The 18,890-nt window shown below is 59.0% G+C and overlaps 2 protein-coding genes across 6 annotated transcripts in view; one reads left to right on the forward strand and one right to left on the reverse strand.

Moving 5' to 3' along the window:
- Positions 1-223: 223 nt before the first annotated feature.
- On the forward strand, positions 224-6,708 carry IL18BP (interleukin 18 binding protein). Of its 2 annotated transcripts, none has more exons than XM_074954310.1 (6): positions 224-333; positions 1,590-1,652; positions 2,514-2,579; positions 3,575-3,704; positions 4,265-4,489; positions 5,146-5,463. In XM_074954310.1, coding segments are annotated over exons 1-6 (570 nt in total). In that variant the 5' UTR covers positions 224-248; the 3' UTR covers positions 5,147-5,463. The 2 variants fall into 2 exon arrangements, with proteins under 2 accessions (XP_074810411.1, XP_074810407.1); XM_074954306.1 differs by lacking the exon at positions 5,146-5,463 and adding an exon at positions 6,197-6,708 and having other exon boundaries at positions 234-333.
- Positions 6,709-8,818: 2,110 nt separating this feature from the next.
- Positions 8,819-18,890, reverse strand: part of NUMA1 (nuclear mitotic apparatus protein 1) — a 54,098-nt gene continuing 44,026 nt past the window's right edge. For 3 of the 4 annotated variants that reach the window (XM_074954345.1, XM_074954320.1, XM_074954328.1), the window contains 10 exons: positions 18,400-18,510; positions 18,088-18,306; positions 17,012-17,169; positions 16,495-16,744; positions 15,622-15,907; positions 15,158-15,294; positions 11,862-12,074; positions 11,124-11,231; positions 10,671-10,844; positions 8,819-9,447 (listed from right to left, as the gene is read on the reverse strand). In XM_074954345.1, coding sequence (XP_074810446.1) covers positions 9,412-9,447; positions 10,671-10,844; positions 11,124-11,231; positions 11,862-12,074; positions 15,158-15,294; positions 15,622-15,907; positions 16,495-16,744; positions 17,012-17,169; positions 18,088-18,306; positions 18,400-18,510 — 1,692 coding nt within the window. In that variant the 3' untranslated portion in view covers positions 8,819-9,411. The remainder of the gene's footprint in view (positions 9,448-10,670; positions 10,845-11,123; positions 11,232-11,861; positions 12,075-15,157; positions 15,295-15,621; positions 15,908-16,494; positions 16,745-17,011; positions 17,170-18,087; positions 18,307-18,399; positions 18,511-18,890) is intronic. The other variant, XM_074954337.1, reaches the window with a different exon arrangement.

Raw genomic sequence — 18,890 nt, forward strand, 5'->3', positions numbered from 1 at the left:
GCCATTTCCAGTACAAATCCAGGGTTTAACAAGAATGTCTGGGGGGGGGGGGGTGTAGGAAAAAACAAGGGGAAATAGGTTACCTTGCATAATGACTTAGCCACCCCCAGTCTCTATTAAAGCCTAAGTTAATTGTATCCAATTTGCAAATTAATTCCAATTCAACAGTCTCTTGCTGGAGTTTGGTTTTGACTCACCCCCCTTCCTGCCAGGAGTGGCTGGGGACTTCCCCCGGCTGAGGGAGCCACATGATAAATACTTCCTCCCCGAGCGGCTCCGAGCAGACAGCCCAGCCTGGCAGGATAGACCCAGCCCCGGCCTGCAGGCGCCCAGGTAAGGCCCAGCTGCTCGCACATGGGGCACGGGTGGTGGGCGGGGGAGGCAGCTGGTATGTTTCCTTTCAGGACAGCTTTTTTGTCAGCCTGCCACAAAGAGGCTGATTTGCTGGGGGCTCCATTCTTGGGAACCCCCCCTCCAACATGAGATGGTGTTGGGGGGGTCCCCAGAACAGAGCCGCCCCCCCCCCAAAATCCCTCAGTGGTTCTAACATGGGCTGGTGACTTTCTGTCTCGCTGTCGGGCTGGCTGGGGCGGGCGCTGTTGGGGTTGGACTGGGGAGCCGGCGGGCTCCGCCTGGCTTTGACCTTTGCCACGGCACTTAATTACTTGAGGGGGTCAGTGCCGTGGTTGCGCTCGGTGGTGTATGCCCTGGTCCCTGCCCCGCAGAGCTTCCAAGAAAAGTGGGAGGGGAAACTGAGGCACAGAGGGCCAGCGAGTGGGCAGAGGCAGGTATAGACCCCCTGACTGACAGCCCAGCACTCTAGTCATAGTCTCCTGTCCTGCTGTGCCTCAGTTTCCCTCTGTGTGACATGAGAGATCATAAGCGGTCAGTGACTGTGTTCAGATGGGGGAGTGGGGCCGGCAGGGAAATCTTACAGTGCCAAACTCCTCCGAAGGGCAGAAGTGATGGGGCTGGGGGAAGTGTTCCCGTCCCCCTTGCTCCTGCGGTTGCAGGATGGGCTCGGCTGTGAGGCGTTCGAGGGGATCTCCTCCATCTCCTGCCCTTCACGCGGCCCGAGCGTGAGGAACAACAGCCATAGAGGTGGGGGGATGTTGGGGCGGGAGGCAGGTGGCTGCTTTGGTTACATGGGCCCAGATCCTCCAAGGGGTTCAGGGCCCGAGCTGCCATCGATTTCGGTCCTCTGAGGCTCTGGGCCCTTGCAGCCTGTCCTGTGTCTCTTGCCTCCAAGTCTGGAGGGTAAGAGCCTGGGGCAGCCGGGGCTGGGGGAGGGGGGGCCACAGTGCTGGGACGGAGCCTGCGGGGGTGAGGTAGAGAAAAGGAGCAGCAGGGTGAATGCAGGACTGGGGGCCTAAGGTATTGATGGGTACCTGTTAGCAAGCTGAGCCCCCTGTTGTATCATTACCCCATTGTACAGATGGGGAAACTGAGGCACCGTGAGGGGCAGGGTCACACAGCCAAGCAGTAGCAGAGGCCTGGCTCTAGGTGGGGAGCTGTGGCTCGGAGCACCCCGTGAGCTGCTCCCATTCCCCACCCCACCATGCTAATGCTGCCTTCTCTTGTGCTCCCAGGTGTGATGGGTGCTGTTCCCTGGCTCCCTCTAGTCCTCCTCTGCGGCCACTTCCAGAGCTCAGGTAAGGCGAGGGCGGCCGGACAGCGTAGGGTCCTTGTGCTCATGAACGTGTGGGACAAACAGCTCTGTCCCCATTCCGGTGTAGTGGGGTGGGGACAGACGGACGGTGTGAGCTCGCCGTGTGCTGCAACTCAGCCAAGGTCCCCAGGCCGCTGCAGATGCTACCCCCCCCCCCGAAATGTGGTGCTTTTGCTGGAGCTGTCTAACCTGTTGGACTTCTCCATCTCCTGGAGGCTAATCGAGACTCTCCCTCAGTGAGCCATCCATTACTGGGCTAGTGCAGGGGATGTGGGGGGGTGAGCCCTCTGGGCTGTGTCAGCCGGGGGTGGCTGGGGGCAGGCTAGATGAGCAGACATGGTCTTAAAACTCTGGCCTTAAAACTCTATGACTTCCTATCAATAATCTCCTGCAGCAGTGAGTTCCACAGGTTAAAAAGTAACTTCCAGGTCAACACTCTAACTAGCGGGGGCTTGAGGGACAAGCTCATTGGCTTTAAAAGGAAGGGTCAGTTCCCCCTCTGCCCCTCCAAGTTGTGCCCATATGGCTGTCCCAGGGTGATGTTCATCATTTCTGAGCTCTGTGTCTTGCTGTGCGGCAGGCTGGGATCCCTGTAACAGGTACAGCAGCCACCGGCCTGAGGTCTGGCTGGGAGCCTGGACTTGAGGGTGCTACTGCTGCCTCTGCCAGAGTTAGTCTGTCACCACACGGCTGGTCACCTGACCGCTCTGTGCCTCAGTTTCCCCATGTGTGTAGCAGGTGCTCTGCCCTCCTCCATGTTGTGTGCACTGCCCAGGTGCCAGTCTGTGTCCTAGGGAGCCCCCCCCCCCCTTCACTGCCTTTCACCAAACCCTTCTCCTTTCAGATGCAGCTTCCAGCCTGCGCCCAGAGATCATCACCCCCCTCAAGCCTGTGAAAAGTCCCGCCTTGGGTAATTGATGTTCTCTGTCCAGCTACGCACTGCAGGCACTGTGTGGGCATGGGGGGCGGGAAATCAATCACAGCAGGTCCTGGTAGCACACCTGGCCCTGTCGTCCCCCAGCTTTATTCAAGCCACAGTGAGCTGGAGGGAGGGCGACACCTGACACCGGCTCCCAACCATGCTCACTCGCCCCAGTGCAGTGCCAACGAGGTGCTGGGGGCGGGTAGGGCCTGGGGCACGGCCAGCATGCACGGGGGGGAGGCCAGCAGCCCTGACTCCCCCTCGCACACCAGACACTCTGCACCTGTAGCAATTCCACAGGCCCCAGCCCAGTGCAGGCCCTGCCAGGCTAAAGGAGAGGGCAGTCTGAGCAGCGTGAGGGTGTCCAGTCGCTGAGCATGTCCAGCCCCTGGGGGGCACTGGGATCTCCAAGCACGGCTGGCATTCCCTCCAGCAGCGGGGCCCACCCCATAGGGATGCAGTTCCCCTGGCGATGTTCCCCTGTGGCAAGGATGCAGTTCCCATGGCGATGTTCCCCCTGCCCCTGGTGGGGATGCAGTTCCTAAGGCGATGTTCCCCAGTGGCAGGGATGCAGCTCTCATGGCGATGTTCCCCCGTGGCAGGGATGCAGTTCCCATGGCGATGTTCCCCCCGTCCCTGGCGGGGATGCAGTTCCTAAGGCAATGTTCCCCCCGCCCCTGGTGGGGATGCAGTTCCCATGGCGATGTTCCCCTGTGGCAGAGATGCAGTTCCCATGGCGATGTCCCCCCCCCCCCCCGGCGGGGATGCAGTTCCCATGGCGATATTCCCCTGTGGCGGGGATGCAGTTCCCATGGCGATGTTCCCCCGTGGCAGGGATGCAGTTCCCTTGGTGATGTTCCTCTGGCAGGCGGGGCCGTTGGCCCACTGCCGCCAGGGGACCCCGAAGCCAGGCCCTGAAGGGGACCTGCCCTTGCCTTGGCCCCTGACATCGCAGCTTCCTCTCGCTTTGCCTCCTTGGCCAGGGAAACGCTTCAGTCTCCGCTGCCAGGCTAAGAGCCCTTTCCCGGGGATGACCCTCATCTACTGGCTGGCAAACGGCTCCTTCGTGGAGGACCAGTATCTGGACTTGTCAGTGTGCGAAGGGGACGTCGTGTGAGTAAACACCCCGAGCTGGGGGGGGTGGGTCCCCCAGGTCCGCTGACCTGCCCCGCTCCCAGGGTGGAGAGCCTGCAGCAGGGCTGGCTGGGTGGCCTGGCTCTGGATCCGGACCCTTCCCCCAGCAGCTCACCCCTTCGGATCCAGGACTCTGGCAGGGACAGGCTCAGGGCCGTGGTAGTTTGGGGAGGGAGAATCTCAGTCCAAGGACTTGCGTCCTGCCCCCTGGAACTAAAGGAGAATCGGTTCGGCAGCGTGCAGGCCTGTCCGTGAAGGTGCCCAGCGGCGCTGAGCCTTTGTCCTGGTTCGCAGAGGCGTTGAGGCCCTCTGGTTCACAGCGAGGAGGGGGCTGTGCAGCAGCTGAGAAGCAGAGCCCTGGTGCAGTGCAGTGACCCTGGCTTCACCCCCTCGCTCCCCTGCAGACATGCCCTGGGAGCCTGCCCCTGCAGCTGTTTCTGGGGTGGAGAAAGGGTGACACCTGGTGGCTGTTTAGGCCAATGACAGCTCTCCAGTGCCCTTGCTGACCCCCAGTCAAGCCCCTGCCTCTTCCCTCACAGAACGGAGGCCAGGGGCACCGGGGTCCTCCTCACCCGGGAGCTGCACTTCTGCTCCTTCTCCCAGCGGGACAGGAGCACCTCCTTCATGTGCATGGTGAGGAACCCAGCCGGGCTGGAAAAGGCACTTGTCCACTGGGACCCTGAGCAGCCAGCCCAGGTCATGGAGCCGCAGCAGGAGACAAGGCAGGACGTCCAGACCCCGGAGACCACCCCCAGCGTGGACTGGTGAGAGCCCTTAATGGCTATGGGGAGGGGTGTGTGGGCATGGGCTGGCCACATTGCCAAGCCCCTGACAAGGTCCCTCACCGAAGGCTCTTAAGCAAACTCAGCAGTCATGGGATAAGAGGGACCGTCTTCTCATGGATCAGTAAGTAACTGGTTAAAAGGCAGGAAACAAAGGCTAGGAATAAATGGTCAGTTTTCAGAAGGGAGAGAGGTAAATAGTGGGGTCCCCCAGGAGTCTGTGCTGGGCCCAGTGCTGTTCAACATATTCATAATGACCTGGAAAAAGGGGTAAACAGCGAGGTGGCAAAATTCACAGGTGATACAAAACTGCTCAAGATAGTTATGTCCCAGGCAGACTGTGACGAGCTACACAAGGATCCCGCAAAACTGGGTGACGGGGCAACAGAGTGTCAGATGACATTCGATGTTAATCAATGCAAAGTAATGCATGTTGGCAAACAATTCCAGCTATACATATACAATGATAGGGTCTAAATGAACTGTTACCACTTGAGAAAGAGACCGTCGAGTCACTGTGGAGAGTTCTCTGAAAATATTCACTCGATGCGCAGTGGCAGCCAAAAAAGCGAACAGAACGCTAAAAATCATTAAGAAAGGGATCGATAATAAGACAGAAAATATCGTGTTGCCTCTAGATAAATCCATGGTACGCCCCCATCTTGACTCGTGCGTGCAGATGTGGTCGCCCCATCTCAAAAAAGATATACTGGAATTCGAAAAGGTTCAGAAAAGGATGACACAAATGATTAAGGGTATGGAAGAGCTTCCGTATGAGGAGAGATTAATAAGACTGGGACTTTCCAGCTTGGAAAAGAGACAACTAAGGGGGGATATGATAGAGGTCTATAAAATCATGACAGGTGTGGAGAAAGTAAATAAGGAAATGTGATTTACTCTCTCATAACACAAGAATGAGAGGTCACCAAATGAAATAAAGGCAGTAGGTTTAAAACAAACAAAAGGAAGTATTTATTTACACAACTCAGTCGACCTGTGGAACTCCATGCCAGAGGATGTAGTAAAGGCCAAGACTAGAACAGGGTTAAAAAAAGAACTAGATAAAGTTCATGGAGGATAGGTCCATCAATGGGTGTTAGCCAGGATGGGCAGGGATGGTGTCTCTAGACTCTGTTTGCAAGTTGCTGGGAATGAATCACTTGACGATTCCCTGTTCAGTTCATTCCCTCTGGGGCACCTGGCATTGGCCACTGTCAGCAGACAGGATACTGGGCTGGATGGACCTTTGGTCTGACCCAGTCTGGCCGTTCTTATGTTCTTAAGGGGTTGGAGCCCCCGCCTCACTCTCAGCTGTACAGCACTTCCCAAGAGGTGGGGGGTGGGGGGAGCTGCCACAAGCTCAACACTGGTGCTTCCGCTGCCCCTGGAGCCCCACCCCTTCTCTGCCCCGGGAGCTGGTGGAGAGCTACTGGGTTCCACCCCAGTGACAGCTGCATGTCACCAGTGGACAAAGCAAGGGGCTCAGTCAGAGTGCAGGGAATCAGCCTGCACCCCCAGACCTGATGGAGCCCAGAGGGAGGTAATCCCTGCATGGGGCACAGAGGCTGGGCACGGTCACGCTGTGAGAGTGAGATCCTCTGCAGGGCCCCAGGGCCAGCTAGGCCCCAGCTGTGTGGGAACGGCCAGCACCTGCCAGCCTGGCACTAACCACACTTTGGCTTTCTCCAGGGCCAAGAGCATGGACGGAGCACAGGGACAGCAGCGCCAGCCCACGAGAGGCAGCGATATTGTGCCTATGGCTGCCAAGTGCCACTTTGCTGGCAAGGCCATGCCAGCCTCCCTCCACGGCTGACACAGCTGAGCTGCCCTCCCCCACCCGCTCTGTTCTTCCTGTGTCCGCTTGCAGCCTGGCAGGGGGAAGGCCAGATTCAGCCCCAGCCCTCAGCTTCTCTGTTACATTCCCCACCCCAGACACAAGGTGCTGGTGGGGGAGGCTCCCGCAGGACTTGCCCTCTGGGCGAGGGCCCAAAGCAGCAGTAACAGGGCTGCCCCCCACCCCCATCTGCAGTGTCTCTCTCTCCCCTAGTGAAGTGGGGTGACCAAAGCTGCCCCCTGCTGCCAACCCAGCCTATGACTGAAGGGGGCAGCCAGCAATGCTCTGCCTGTTATATGCCCAGGAGGGCAGCACCTGCTTGGGGCAGGGGCTGGGAGACCAGCAACCCGGGGCCTCTCGCTGCCAGCTCTCCACCCACTTCGCATTGTTTTGATTATATAAAAACACAATGCTCTGCGTTGGCTGGGCTGGTTTCTTGTAGCCATCTCAGCCACCGTCTCGGAGGGAGAGGCAGAGAGGGGAGCAGCCTCATGGGTCAGGGAACGGGGCTGATCTGGGCATGGGGGGGGGGGGCAGCGGGGCAGAGATGGGGGGAGGTGAAGTCTTGCGGAACAGAGGGGGCAGGAGGGTAATTGGAAGGGTGGAGCAGGAGGGGGCCTTCCAGAGAAGGGGACCAGCTTGAAGGGGATGGAGGGGGGAAGCCCATGGAGCGAGCCAGAGGGCAGCTCTGGGACAATGCAAGGGGTACGGGGAAGCCAGAGGGAAGGGTGCAGGAGGAGGGGCTGGAGGAGATGCAGCTGGGTGAGGAGAGGGCTCCTTAACTCAGCCATTATAGAAGCAGAAGGCCTGAGACTCAGGCAAGGGCCACCAGGATGGGTGCTGGTGGCCGGGGTCTGACGGGGAGGGTAGACAGGCTGTGAGTGAGAGCTCCTAGAGGGGGGACTGGCTGGAGAGGAGGTACGTCCGTGGCATGGTCAGAGGGCAAACAGGCTGCCGACATGCAGAAGCTGCTCACTCTGTGGAGGGGGTTGTGTGCCCCCCTCACCCGCAGGGTTCACCCAGTGTGGCCCCAGCAGACTGCAGCTCTCTGCGCTGGTGAAGCTGCCTGCAGGGTCCAGCAGCCAGCTGGCGCTGTGGCACCGTCCGAGTCCTGCTGGGGCTGGGAGACGAGCCCTTAGCTCACGCCTGGCCCGGTGGCTCTCTGGGCCTGCCCGGCCACAGGCAGGGGCTGCTCTGAGGGCAGGAACCCGCTGGAGACAAAACAGGGCCTCGGAAATGGGCATCGGGAGAAAAGTACAGTTTATTTACACGTAGAAAGGGTTTAAAAATGACACGTTTCACTGACATCTGGACAGCCCCAGGTGAGCACCCGGCGGAGCCCCTCCTTGTGCAGACCCCCCTGACCTGCTCTCTGCAGTTAAAGCCCAGAGGATTTGAGACCGAATTTACTTAGTCTGTAAAAATGAGGGAGCCAGAGCCAGGCGGGGCAGTGGGCGCAGCCTCCCAGCCAGCACCCCGCAGAGCTGCCCCCCCCCCACGGCACTGACCCAACCCAGCAGCAGCTAGTTCCAGCCCCGCACACAGCCTGGCCGCTCCTTGCAGCTGCCTGAGGCTTTGTAGGGCTCAGAAGAGCAGCTTTCAACTATGATAAACCAGGGGGGCAGGGGGGTTAACACAGCTGTGGAGGACCAGCCCATTGTAACCTGGGGCTCCAGGAAGCAAGCCCCAGTTCATTAGTTTGAGGTGAGCTGGAAGAGGGGCCTGAGCGCAAGGTGAGGTGGGGCGGGGGCTTTGCAGGGGGATACAGGAGATCTCAGCCCTGGGAGACAAGTCTAAAACCCTGCCCTGCCTTGAGATGGACACGGGGAATCCAGCTCTGCGGGGGTCAGAGTCCAACGCCCCAGGCTGCACACGGCCAGCTCCCCTGGCAGCTGGGCTGTACCCACAGCCCCCACAACGCCAGCTGGCCCTAGCCTGTGGGGACCCCTCCTGGCCCCAGCCCTGGCAGATTTCCCACCTTGCAGGGGAGACCCAGCTTGCTACACAGAATACAAACCAAAGCAACGCAGCGAAGGGGGAGGGGATGCTGTGCCTCCTGCTACCCCCACCCTGTCTGTACAGTAGAGGAAGCACACACCCCCCCGTGCCAGAGACCCTGGCTGCCCTCCCTATGTACAGTGCCTAGAAGAAGCTACCAGTCAAGCAGAACCTGTGCAACCCCCCACGAAGGGTATAATCCGAATGATATGGAGGAATTCCCGCTGTACATAATCTTCGTGCCCAAACCCCATAGGAAACACACCTCTAGTGCCACGCGGCTGCGGTCCCCACTTCCCTCCCCCCGCTGGATTCTAGTGTTTGAGGAAGGCAGCCCCCTGCAGGGAACAACCCAAACTAGAGTTATACGCAAGAGAGACCCCGTAAGAACCCCCAATCCCCACTAGGCCAATGAAGAGCAAATGGTGCCTCCCACCCCCAGAATCCTAGCTCTGTGCACCCCCAAGCAGATCAGCAACCCCCTCCGAGCAGTTCCTTTAGTGCAGACGGCCGTGGGGAGACGTGAGAGCCCATGGGCTGCGAGAGGGGAAGGGGAGCCCAGCGTGCAGGTGAAGGGGGCACATCAAGAGTTCGGGAAGGGGGACGCGGGTGCTGAACTCCCCCCAGCTGGCCTATGGCAGGAGACAGCACGTGGCCACGCATCAAAGGGTGGGCTCCTTTCCCTCAGGCTCTGCTCGGGGCTCGCTGGGGAGCTCTCTCCAGGATCCCCCTTCCGCCTCCGCAGCCAGCTCACCACGCGCAGGGCAGCGCCCGGGTTTTCCTGCCCCAGCTGGGGCTGCTCCGAAGAGCTCCTCCGTTGTCAGCGTGCCCAGTGCGCAGACTCGGTCCCTGGCAGTCCTCCCCGAGCACTCGGGTACCAGCTTCGCTGCCCAGCTCTGCCCTGGGTTTCGGGGTCTCATGGGAGCACACCGCTGGCTCCAGAGCAGGGAGGGAGAGAAAGGGCAAAAGCTCGATCCAAAGTGGCTGATGGAGCAGCTCCTAACACAATGGCGCCTTCGGGACAGCTTCGCCCCTGGCAGACCCAGCAGAGTGGGGCTCAGCCAGGAGAGAGTTAGAATTTCATGTTCTTGGGTGACTTGCGGCTGGCCTGCGAGGAACAGGCAATCTAGTTAGTCTCAGCACTGGGGGGCCTGTCTAGAGCAACTGCAGGGGTGTGTGCGAGCTGCAGGCCTTCGGGGGGGACAGCCAAAAGGACAGAGCGCAGGTGTGTTAAAGGGTAAGGCAGCCAGAGACCTGGGCACGGATGTTCACCAGCCAAAGTCTCCTCTGGCAGGCGGATGCAGGGTAAAGGGAAAAAAAGGAGAGGTCAGTTCCCCTCGCTCCAGGCAGAGGGATCCATGCATGGGCCACCCCAGGGCCCGCAGCCCCCCAGCAGCGGACTGGGTTTGCCGCAGGGGCAGGCTGGGAAGGAGAGGTTCCCCCCCAGGCAGGGTCAGCAGCAGGGGAGCGAGTTACCAGCTGGTCCGTGGGCTGAGTCCATCTTTAAGCCAGTGTCACCATAGCCCACAGTGAGAACCCAGCAAGGGAGGGACCGACCGCCTGACTGCTTGTACATGACAAGGGCAGACCCCCCACATGCTCCCCACACACCATCAGCCAGACTCTAGTGCGTTCGGGCGGGAGAGGGAGGGGAGATGAGTGACCACTGGGTCCCCTAGAGACGGTGCTGCGCACAGTGCTTGCAGTCAGCAGCCCGGCCCCTCACCATACCTCTAGCCTGGCAGGCGGCTCAGGCAGCCTGGGAGTCCTGCAACACCCAGGGAGACAGGTGGCTTTGCTGCCTTGCCACGGGACCAGCCGCCAAGGTCTGTTAAAGATCACATGACACGGGCTGGGAGCCCCGAGGGGCTGTTTGGACAGCCATCTCCTGGCTGTGTTTGCTAACCCAGCCCTGCACCCCGTGAGGTTGCTTGTCTATGACGGGAAAGCCCAAGACGCTATCGCTCCCCGGTCAGTGTCCGGGCACTGTCACCTCCCGGGGACAGACCGTTCAGCCCCCGGCCTGCAGCTCTTAGCTTTGGAGCGCTGTGCCCAGCAGGGGATGCTCTGATACAGCTCCAGCTGCACCTTGCCAGCAGCTGCATGTCAATTAACTCCCATGGGAGCTGGGGGCCTGCAGGGCTCTGCGCAGTCCCAGCTGGGCTCTAACGGGCAGGGCTCAGTACAGGGGTACCCGGGGGACGAGCTCTGGCTTGGAGTCTGCAGGAGATCAGGCTAGACCGAATGGCTCCTGGCCATGAACAACGGACGGCCTACAGGGACAGCCAGCACAAGGCGGGTGGGGTGGGGGCGAGACGCCCTGCTCCATACCTTGCCCTTCCCCTTGGGCGACTTGGCTGTGGCTATCCTGGGGGACCGCCGAGCGCTGCCACGTGGCGAGGTTTTGGGCGTCGTTTTCCGGTTGGCGCCCCGGCGCAGGAGGCTGCTGCCCAGCTTCTTGGGGGTGTTCAGGATGCTGAAGGCCATCGACTGGCGCCGGTCGGGCTGCAGGGAGAGAAAGCGGAGCCGTGGAGCACTGGGGCTTTCCACACAGCACGGCAGAGCCCCACCGGCCCGGAGAGTCACTTCACGCCCAGGATGGATACTCTAGCTGCTGGCCGTAGTCTGGAGCAGTGCATGCTGGGGCGGCCCATCCCCCCGCAGCTGGGACCACGCCCTCGATCCTGACCCCGAGCCCCCCTTGCTAACCAGAGCCACTCAACCACGTCCCCGGGCCTCAAGCCAGCTCTGTGTCAGCCCCGGGGGCACGGACGAGTTGCTCACCTGCTTGCTGGTCGCTTGGGGCTCGCCCTTCCTGCTGCCACGCTTGCGCTCCTCGTTCCGCTCTCTGGGCGTCTGGGGCCGTGGGAAGCAGCTGGTTGGCTTCTTGGACTGAAGGGAGAGAGTCAGAGTGGGGACCCTGGCTGGCTGCTCCCCAGCTAGCACCCCCAGCCCAGCAGGGGCAGAGGAGAGCGGGCGTTATTGCGGCACGGACGTGCAGCCAGGCCAGGAGGAGACCTGTATGTGCCCCGTGCTCCAGGGGGAGCGACTGGAGGAACGAGGAGGATCCTGCAGGGCTGCCGGAGTGCAGGCAGCAGGCCCAGGGCATGGGAATCCCCCAGCTGGTATTTGTATTTCCTGCTAGAGATCTCTCCGATCAGCTGCCTGCCCAGGAAGAGCATTCCCACCCCAGAGCAGCCCCCACCCCCCTGGTCCCTCCGCTCCGCCTGTGCTTTGAGGGGGGGGGGGGGGCTTTTTAAATGGGTGTGCGCGCGAAAGGCGAGCTCCCCTTGCTCGGGCCCGCTCGGAGAGGGAGCTAGCGGCCACGCTGAGCAGCATCAGCAGGAGTGCCCTACATGCCGCCAGTTATGCAGTCCTGACCCCCAGGACCTGAACCCCCACAGCGAGCCCATCGCAGCCTCACCCCTTCCAGTGCTGCGTGCTCACGAAAGTCAACGGACCCGCACTGTCCCCGGGGCTCACTCATGCAGCGAGTGGGGCAGGGCTCAGCTTGCCACTCACCTCCGGGGTGTCTGGGCCCTGGTGAGATTCGTCTGAACTGCGCTTCCTCTGCAGCCGCGTGGCAATGCCTCCTGCCCAGCCAGTGCTGAGCGTGCTGCGACGGGCGGCTGCGCTCTCGATCTGCGAGGGCTGCATGCTGGCCCGGCGCAGCGTCTCCTTCGGGTCGCCTGTCTTCATCTCCTCATCCGTGATGACGGTCAGGGACTGGGAGGGCTGGGGAAACACAGGCACAGACAGGAGACTGGTGACACACTGCCTGCAGAGAACACGTTCTCACGCAGCTCAGTCTCAGACTAAGCCCGGAAGGGACCAGCGTGATCATCCAGTTTGACCTCCTGCACATCGCAGGCCACAGAGCCCCACCCACCCACTCCTGTAATAGACCCCGAACCTCTGGATGAGTCACTGACCTTCTCAGATCTTGATTTAAAGACACGTGGGAAAAAATTCTCTGGAGTAACGCAGAGCCCTCCCCATCTAATGTCCCATTCCTGGCCATTGGGGATTTTTGCTACTAGCAGTCACAGATGGGCCACATGCCACTGTAAGCAGTCAGCCCCTCCGTAAACTTATCACACTCAGTCTTAAAGCCGGTTGGGTTTTTTGCCCCCTCTGCTCCCCTTGCAAGGCTGTTTCAGAACTTCACTCCTCTGATGGTTAGAAACCATCTAATTCCGAGTCTCAACTTGTTGACGACCAGCTTGTATCTGTTTGTTCTTGTGTCCACATTGGCGCGTCACTTAAATAACTCCTCTCCCTCCCTCGTGTTTTTCCCTCTGATGTATTTATAGAGAGTGATCATATCTCCTCCAGCCTTCGTTAAACAAGTCAACAGTTGAACAACAGTCTTGGCTAAACAAGCCAAGCTCCTTGAGTCTCCTCTCGTAAGATAGGTTTTCCATTCCTCGGATCATCCTCATAGCCCTTCTCTGCACCTGTTCCAGTTTGAATTCATCCTTCTTAAATACGGGAGACCAGAACTGCACACAGTGTCCGGATGAAGTCTCACCAGTGCCTTGAACAAGAGCAATAACACTTCCCTGTCTCTACTGGCAATAGCTTGCCTGATGCATCCTAGGATTGCATTAGCCCTGTTCACAGCCGCATCACGTTGGTGGCTCATAGTCATCCTGTGATCGACCTATACACCAGGGCCTTTCTCCTCCTCTATCACTTCCAACTGATACGTCTCCAGCTTATAGTAAAAATTCTTCTGGTTAGTTCCTCAGTGCATGATCTTGCACTTTGCACTATTCAATTTCATTCCATTTCCATTACTCCAGTTTTCAAAGTTGTCCATATCGTATGAGATACTCCTGTTCTCCTCCGTACTGGTAATACCTCTCACCTTTGTGTCATCTGCAAATTTTATTAGCACACTCCAACATGTGTGTCACGGTCATGAATGAAAAGCCTAAATAAGATTGGTCCCAAGACTGATCCCTGCAGAACTCTGCCAATAACCTCCCTCCAGCCTGACAGTTCACCTTTCAGTATGGCCCCTTGTAGTCTCCCCTTTAACTGGCTCCGTACCCATCTTTCAGTTCTCATATTAATCCCCATCTTCTCCAATTGAACTAATAATTTCCCATGTGGAGCTGTATCCAATGCCTTGCTGACAGCCAGGTAGACAGGAAATGCAGTAGATCCACTGTCTAGAAAATCAGTTCTCTTCTCAAAGAGATCAGATTGGTCTGGCACAACCGACCTTTCTTAAACCCATGTTGTATTTTATCCCAATGACCGTTTGCCTCTATGTCCCTAGCTACTTTCTCTTTCAATATTTGTTCCAAGACTTTGCATACAATTGATGTCAAACTAACAGACCTATAGTTACTTGGATCCCTTCCCACCACCCTGCTTCTTAAAAATAGGTACTGTACTAGCAATTCTCAGGTGGGGCAGGGGGGGACAGGGATAGCTCAGTGGTTTGAGCATTGGCCTGCTAAACCCAGGGTTGTGAGTTCAATCCTTGAGGGAGCCATTTAGGGATCTGGGGCAAAAATTGGGGATTGGTCCTGCTTTGAGGAAGGGGTTGGACTAGATGACCTCCTGAGGTCCCTTCCAACCCTGATATTCTATGATACTCCGAGTTTAGAGTCACTAAAAATCCTAGCTATTGGGCTTGCAATGTCACATGCCAGTTCCTTTAATATTCTTGGGTGGAGATTATCTAGGCCTCTGATTTGGTCCCATTAAACTGTTTGAGTTTGACTTTCACCTCAGATGTGGTAATTTCTACTTCCTCCTTTCCATTAGCCGCCCTGTCACTTCCCCTAAGCTCCTCATTAAAAACCGAGACACAGTATTCATTCGGGTGTTGGGCCAGGCCTAGATTCTCTTTAGTCTCCATCCCAGCCTCAGCTGCCCGAGTCCGACCCAGTTAGCAGGTGCTCAGACCGCTGATAAATCCAGCACTGAAGGGAGGCTCACAGATAAGTGGTGGGCTTGTCGTTCAAGTCCAGGTCTGAGAGCCAGAGCTCAGCTACCTGCTCCAACGCTGACCCAACATCTCGGGCAAGTCACTTCGCAGCTCCTGCCACATCTCTTAAAGTCTGGGGGCCATGGTATCAGAGCACTAGTCATTAATGGATTTCTCCAGCCTCACTACATCATATCACCCTGTTACACAGACGTGGAACGGTGGCACGGACAGTCACAGAGTTAGTTGCGGAGCTCGGAATAGAACCCAGGTGTCCTGCATCCCAAGCTGCAGCCCCAACCAGCGGGCCTCTCTGACAATGGGCTAACAGCTACCTACCCCCAGAGCGGGGAGAGAGGGCGGACTGGTCAGTGGTCAGCACTCCAAAGGGGGAGAGGCAAAGGGCACTGAACTGTCGCGATCTGGAAGAACGTGGCTACAGGCCACAAGCACCAGCTGGGGGAAGCCGCTGACCAAAGGAAGGGAGCTCGTGCCAGCCGCCGAGGCTAAGAAAGGAAGTGCTAAGCACAGAGCCTGATCAGTGGGGTGGCGGTAGGGCGTGGTGGGGTCTCTTCCCTCCTGCAGATTTCTGCTACTTCTCATGGGCCTTCAACCTCCCCGGCCCACCCACTGCTTCATTCAAGACCCACTGCCATGGGGGACCTACAAGGAAAGGCTCTTCGCAGACCGCTGACAGTCCACAGACGGCTGTGAGTGCCCATCGCTGGGGGATCACACACGCCAACTGCAGGGGGAGGGCAGCAGGGGGAGCCAGGTGGTCTCGCCTGGCCCTGGAGTGGAGGGATCTTCGGGCAGGTAAGTCAGCGGTTTGTTTCTCAGGCAGGGGATTTGCGATCTCCTCTCCAGCTCTTACCCTAGACTCCAGGGGGTAGCAGGTCTTCATGTGGGGGGGACACACCCTGTTACGCTGCTGCAACTCGGCAATGCGGTTCCAATCGTCCAGCTGATCCGGCTCATCCTGACAGGTGCCCAGATAGAAGCTGCTGCGGCCTGAAAACCAGGGCAGGGGGCAGAGATGGGAGCATTAGTGCCTCTGAGCTGAAAGGCCCCCGGGGCCACGCTAACTTCACAGCAGGGGAGCGCCAGCGCACAGACTACCGGGAGAGCTTTCCACTCCCAGCTCTGCTGGTGCATCCTGATCCTGCCCCGCAGCCCTGGACCCCACACAGCCCCTGCACCCTACTGCACCCCCCACCCAGACTAGACTCCCCCAGGCAGAGGCTCAAATGGATAAACGTGCTCTGTAGCCAAGAAAGAGGCTGCCTGCCTCATTCACTGCACTGACCCCACCCCCTGCCCCCCAGGCCATGAACTCACTGAGGCTGGCACTGCTGCCCGCCTGAGAGCGCCTCAAGGAGCTGCGGGTGGCAGGCCGGTAGCCGGGTAGGCTGAGCAGTGCGGGGTTGCCCAGGGTCTCCTCAGGGGAGGCAGCTCCCAGCCCAGCGAGGGATTCCTGAGAGCGGCAGCTGGTGACGGTGCGGGTGGAGGCAGCCGAGCGCAGCCTGCTCCTGGCGGGGTTCTGTGCAGGGGCGTTCTGGTGGGCCTTGGCCGACTGCACGCTGTAGAAGGACGCGTTGGCGCTGTCTGGTTCCTCGGCCTGTTTCTGACGTGTTAGAACACAAGGCAGATCAGCTTCCTCGAGCCCTCCCCAGACGCAGAGCCCCCTCAACCTGGGTGGGTGGGCAAAGCTCGAGACAGCCTGCATCAGCCCCCCAGCATGGGTCTGCCATGGACCAGCTGCCTCCCCAGCCTCTGGTGGGCACGGGAGAGATCGGGGGGTGTGGGAAGAGGAACCGACAAACCACTCCATTCCCTCTTCTCAGTACAAGGGAGGGCTCCGCACTCAAACAGCTCCTCTGCTGCTGACCACGGGGCCATGATTCAAGGGCCCCCGCTCTGTAAGGAGGCCAAGAGCAGCTCAGGGCTGGACTTATCCAAGCCTGGTGGGATGAGGGCCCGATGTTTGGGTTGGCCTCTGGAGCCAAGAGGTCTGAGGAGCTCCCATGCTAACATGCCAGCTGCCTCAGCAGATGTCCCACTTCCCCTCTGGTGTGGCTAGCTGGAAGAGCAGAGGGCGTGATGAAGCAGAAGCATCTTCAGATGCACCTGTCCCCAGCGCAGCTCTGAGCCCTCACTCCACTGGGCTCGGTGGGCCCTGCCCCCCTCCCCTCGCCAAGGACCCAGGGTTACTTTCGTCATGGTGATGTTGATGATCTGCGTGGTGCGCCGGCGAGCCGAACGGGTCTTGCAGCCCGAGTCAATGGACAGGTCGTCCAGGGAGCCAATGCTGCTCTCCAGTTTGGACTGCGTGCGGGTGGGGATAGGGGTGAAATAGAGGCTCTCCAGAGACTCAACTTTACGAGGCAGCCGCTGGGATGTGAGCGATTCCACGCTGCTCGGCATGGCCGAGATTTCCGACTGGGATCGGCTAGGCTTCCTGCTGAAACAGGGTAAAGGTGAATGCAACATGTCATGGTGCCCTGTCCGCTTCAGATGGCTCAGAGCACAAGCTAGGCATGAACAGCTGACCTGCATTTCCCAGGCTGGCTGAGAAATGCTGGCCCAGGGATCGAACTTGCAGAGCTGGGCAGGAAGGGTCCCAGCTGAAGGGTATCGCCTCTAACTCCCTCCCGCATTGGAGGCCCTGGGTACTTCAGAGCCTGGGCCCAGCTACTCTCGGCTGCCCCAGCGTGGGGGAAAGAGGTACCTGGTGGAGTTGAGCGGCAGCATCTCATCCCCGCTCAGGTCCAGGCTGTCTGTGCTGACATCAGCCAGGTTCTGACGGAAGGTCTCCCGGCTCTTCAGCGTATCCGTAGCCACCTGGAACCTGCCAAGCTCCCGTAACTGGCGATCTGCAAACTCCACCTGGCGGGGAGGAACGGCACGGTGAGGTAGGCTGCACCGCCCGGGTGAAGCTGGGGGACCAAGGGCCGGCCAAGAGTCGGATTGGACACGCAGCACACATGCAATAGAAACCCACTTCTGCTCCAGGAAAGGACTCTGGAGAGGTGGCAAGAAGCCCTGGGGAACACAGCTGACTCAAGGGGAAAGGAGGATCTTGTTAAAAGCAACGGGCTGGGGCTCAAAGGGGCTGGGTTCCATTTCCAGCTTGGGGTGACCTCAGGGAAATCACTTCCACTCTGTAGCTCAGTCCCCCACGCCAAATCTTCCCCCTCTCAGTCATGAGGCCTAATTCACTAGTTTGTGAAGTGCTTTGAGCTCTCCAGCTGACCGGCTGGAAGGTTACTGCATTATGGTCTCCCGCTGCATGCGCAGGTTCTTGTGTGAGTGCCATGCCCCGCCTTGTGCAGCGGTGGGACCACCGCTATCAGCCTGGCCCTCTTTGCTGTCACTTCCCCACCCTCAGCAACGTTAGCTGGGCCAGCTGATCTGTCCTGGGTGATGGCTGCAATAGCTCTGCAGCAGAGAGGATTCTCCAGCAGAGTGGGGAAGTTAGTGAAGACTGTAGGCAGTTGTTGCTTGAGAAGCGGGGTGAAGATGGAAGCTGGACAGCCACAGTACCCCAACAAAACACTCCATCACCGTTAAAACCCCGGCTCCCTGCTGAGCCAACACCTTGGGTAACAAGCATGTTTGCTTCCCGGCTCGTCCTGTAGGGTAGCATGAAGCACCATCCACCACTCTCCCCACCAGTGATGGACGGGCTCCAGATCTGCATCCAACCTTCCTAAACTGGGGTGCTTGTAAGGGTGGACTGAAGGGAGCCAGATCTCTGACCCCACTCCACCCCCCAACTCCCCACAAGGTGCAGCATCCCCGTACCTGTGCCTCCAAGCTGCGGACCTGGCTGGTCAGGTTCCTGCAGCTGAGCTCCGACTCCTTGGCCTGCAGCATGGATTGCTGCAGCTCCTTGGCCAGCCGCTCTGACTCAGTCTTGAGCTCGACATTCTCCTTCTGCAGCTGCTCCATCCCCTTCAGCTTCTCCGCCAGGTCTTGGTTCTGCTGCTTCTTGGCGTCATAGAAAGTTTTTGCCTTCTCCACCTGGGAGGAGAGGAAACAGTCAAGCCACCGCCGCCTTCCAGCGTCCATGGGAAATGATGATGGGCCCCTAAGGAGGGAGCCAGCTGTCCATACCTGCACTTTGTAGTGCTCTGCAGCCTTCTCTTTCTGGGCCAGCTGCTCCTGCAGCTCAGATATCTTCACCTGCTGGCGATCAGCCTCTGCCTGGAGTTCCCCTTCCCACACCTGCGGAGCCAGCAGGAGATGGGAAGAGAAAGAGTTTAATGGAGCCCAACTGCTTCTAAGTCACCCCCATGAAGGGTTCAGCCCACGCTCCACCTGCATTATGGAGACAGCTCTTTGGCCATGCTTCCGAAGAGGGGGGAGCCGCTGCTTTCTGAGGAGGATACTGATGGACTCGGTGCACCAGCAGCACAATCCAAACTCCCAGATCGGCCTCTGCGCACCTCCAGAGAAGGTCGACAGCAGATGCAGCCCATTGGCACTCACGGTCCTCCCCTTGGAAGACTGGCTGCCATGGCAGTGAATTTTTACAGGGCAGATGTAGCCAATATGAGGCTCCTGCAGCTACCCGCATCTGTGTTGTCGGGGGTAGGCCACCGAGC

The sequence above is a fragment of the Natator depressus genome, chromosome 1, assembly GCF_965152275.1.
Source record: "Natator depressus isolate rNatDep1 chromosome 1, rNatDep2.hap1, whole genome shotgun sequence".
Lineage (NCBI taxonomy): Eukaryota > Metazoa > Chordata > Testudines > Cheloniidae > Natator > Natator depressus.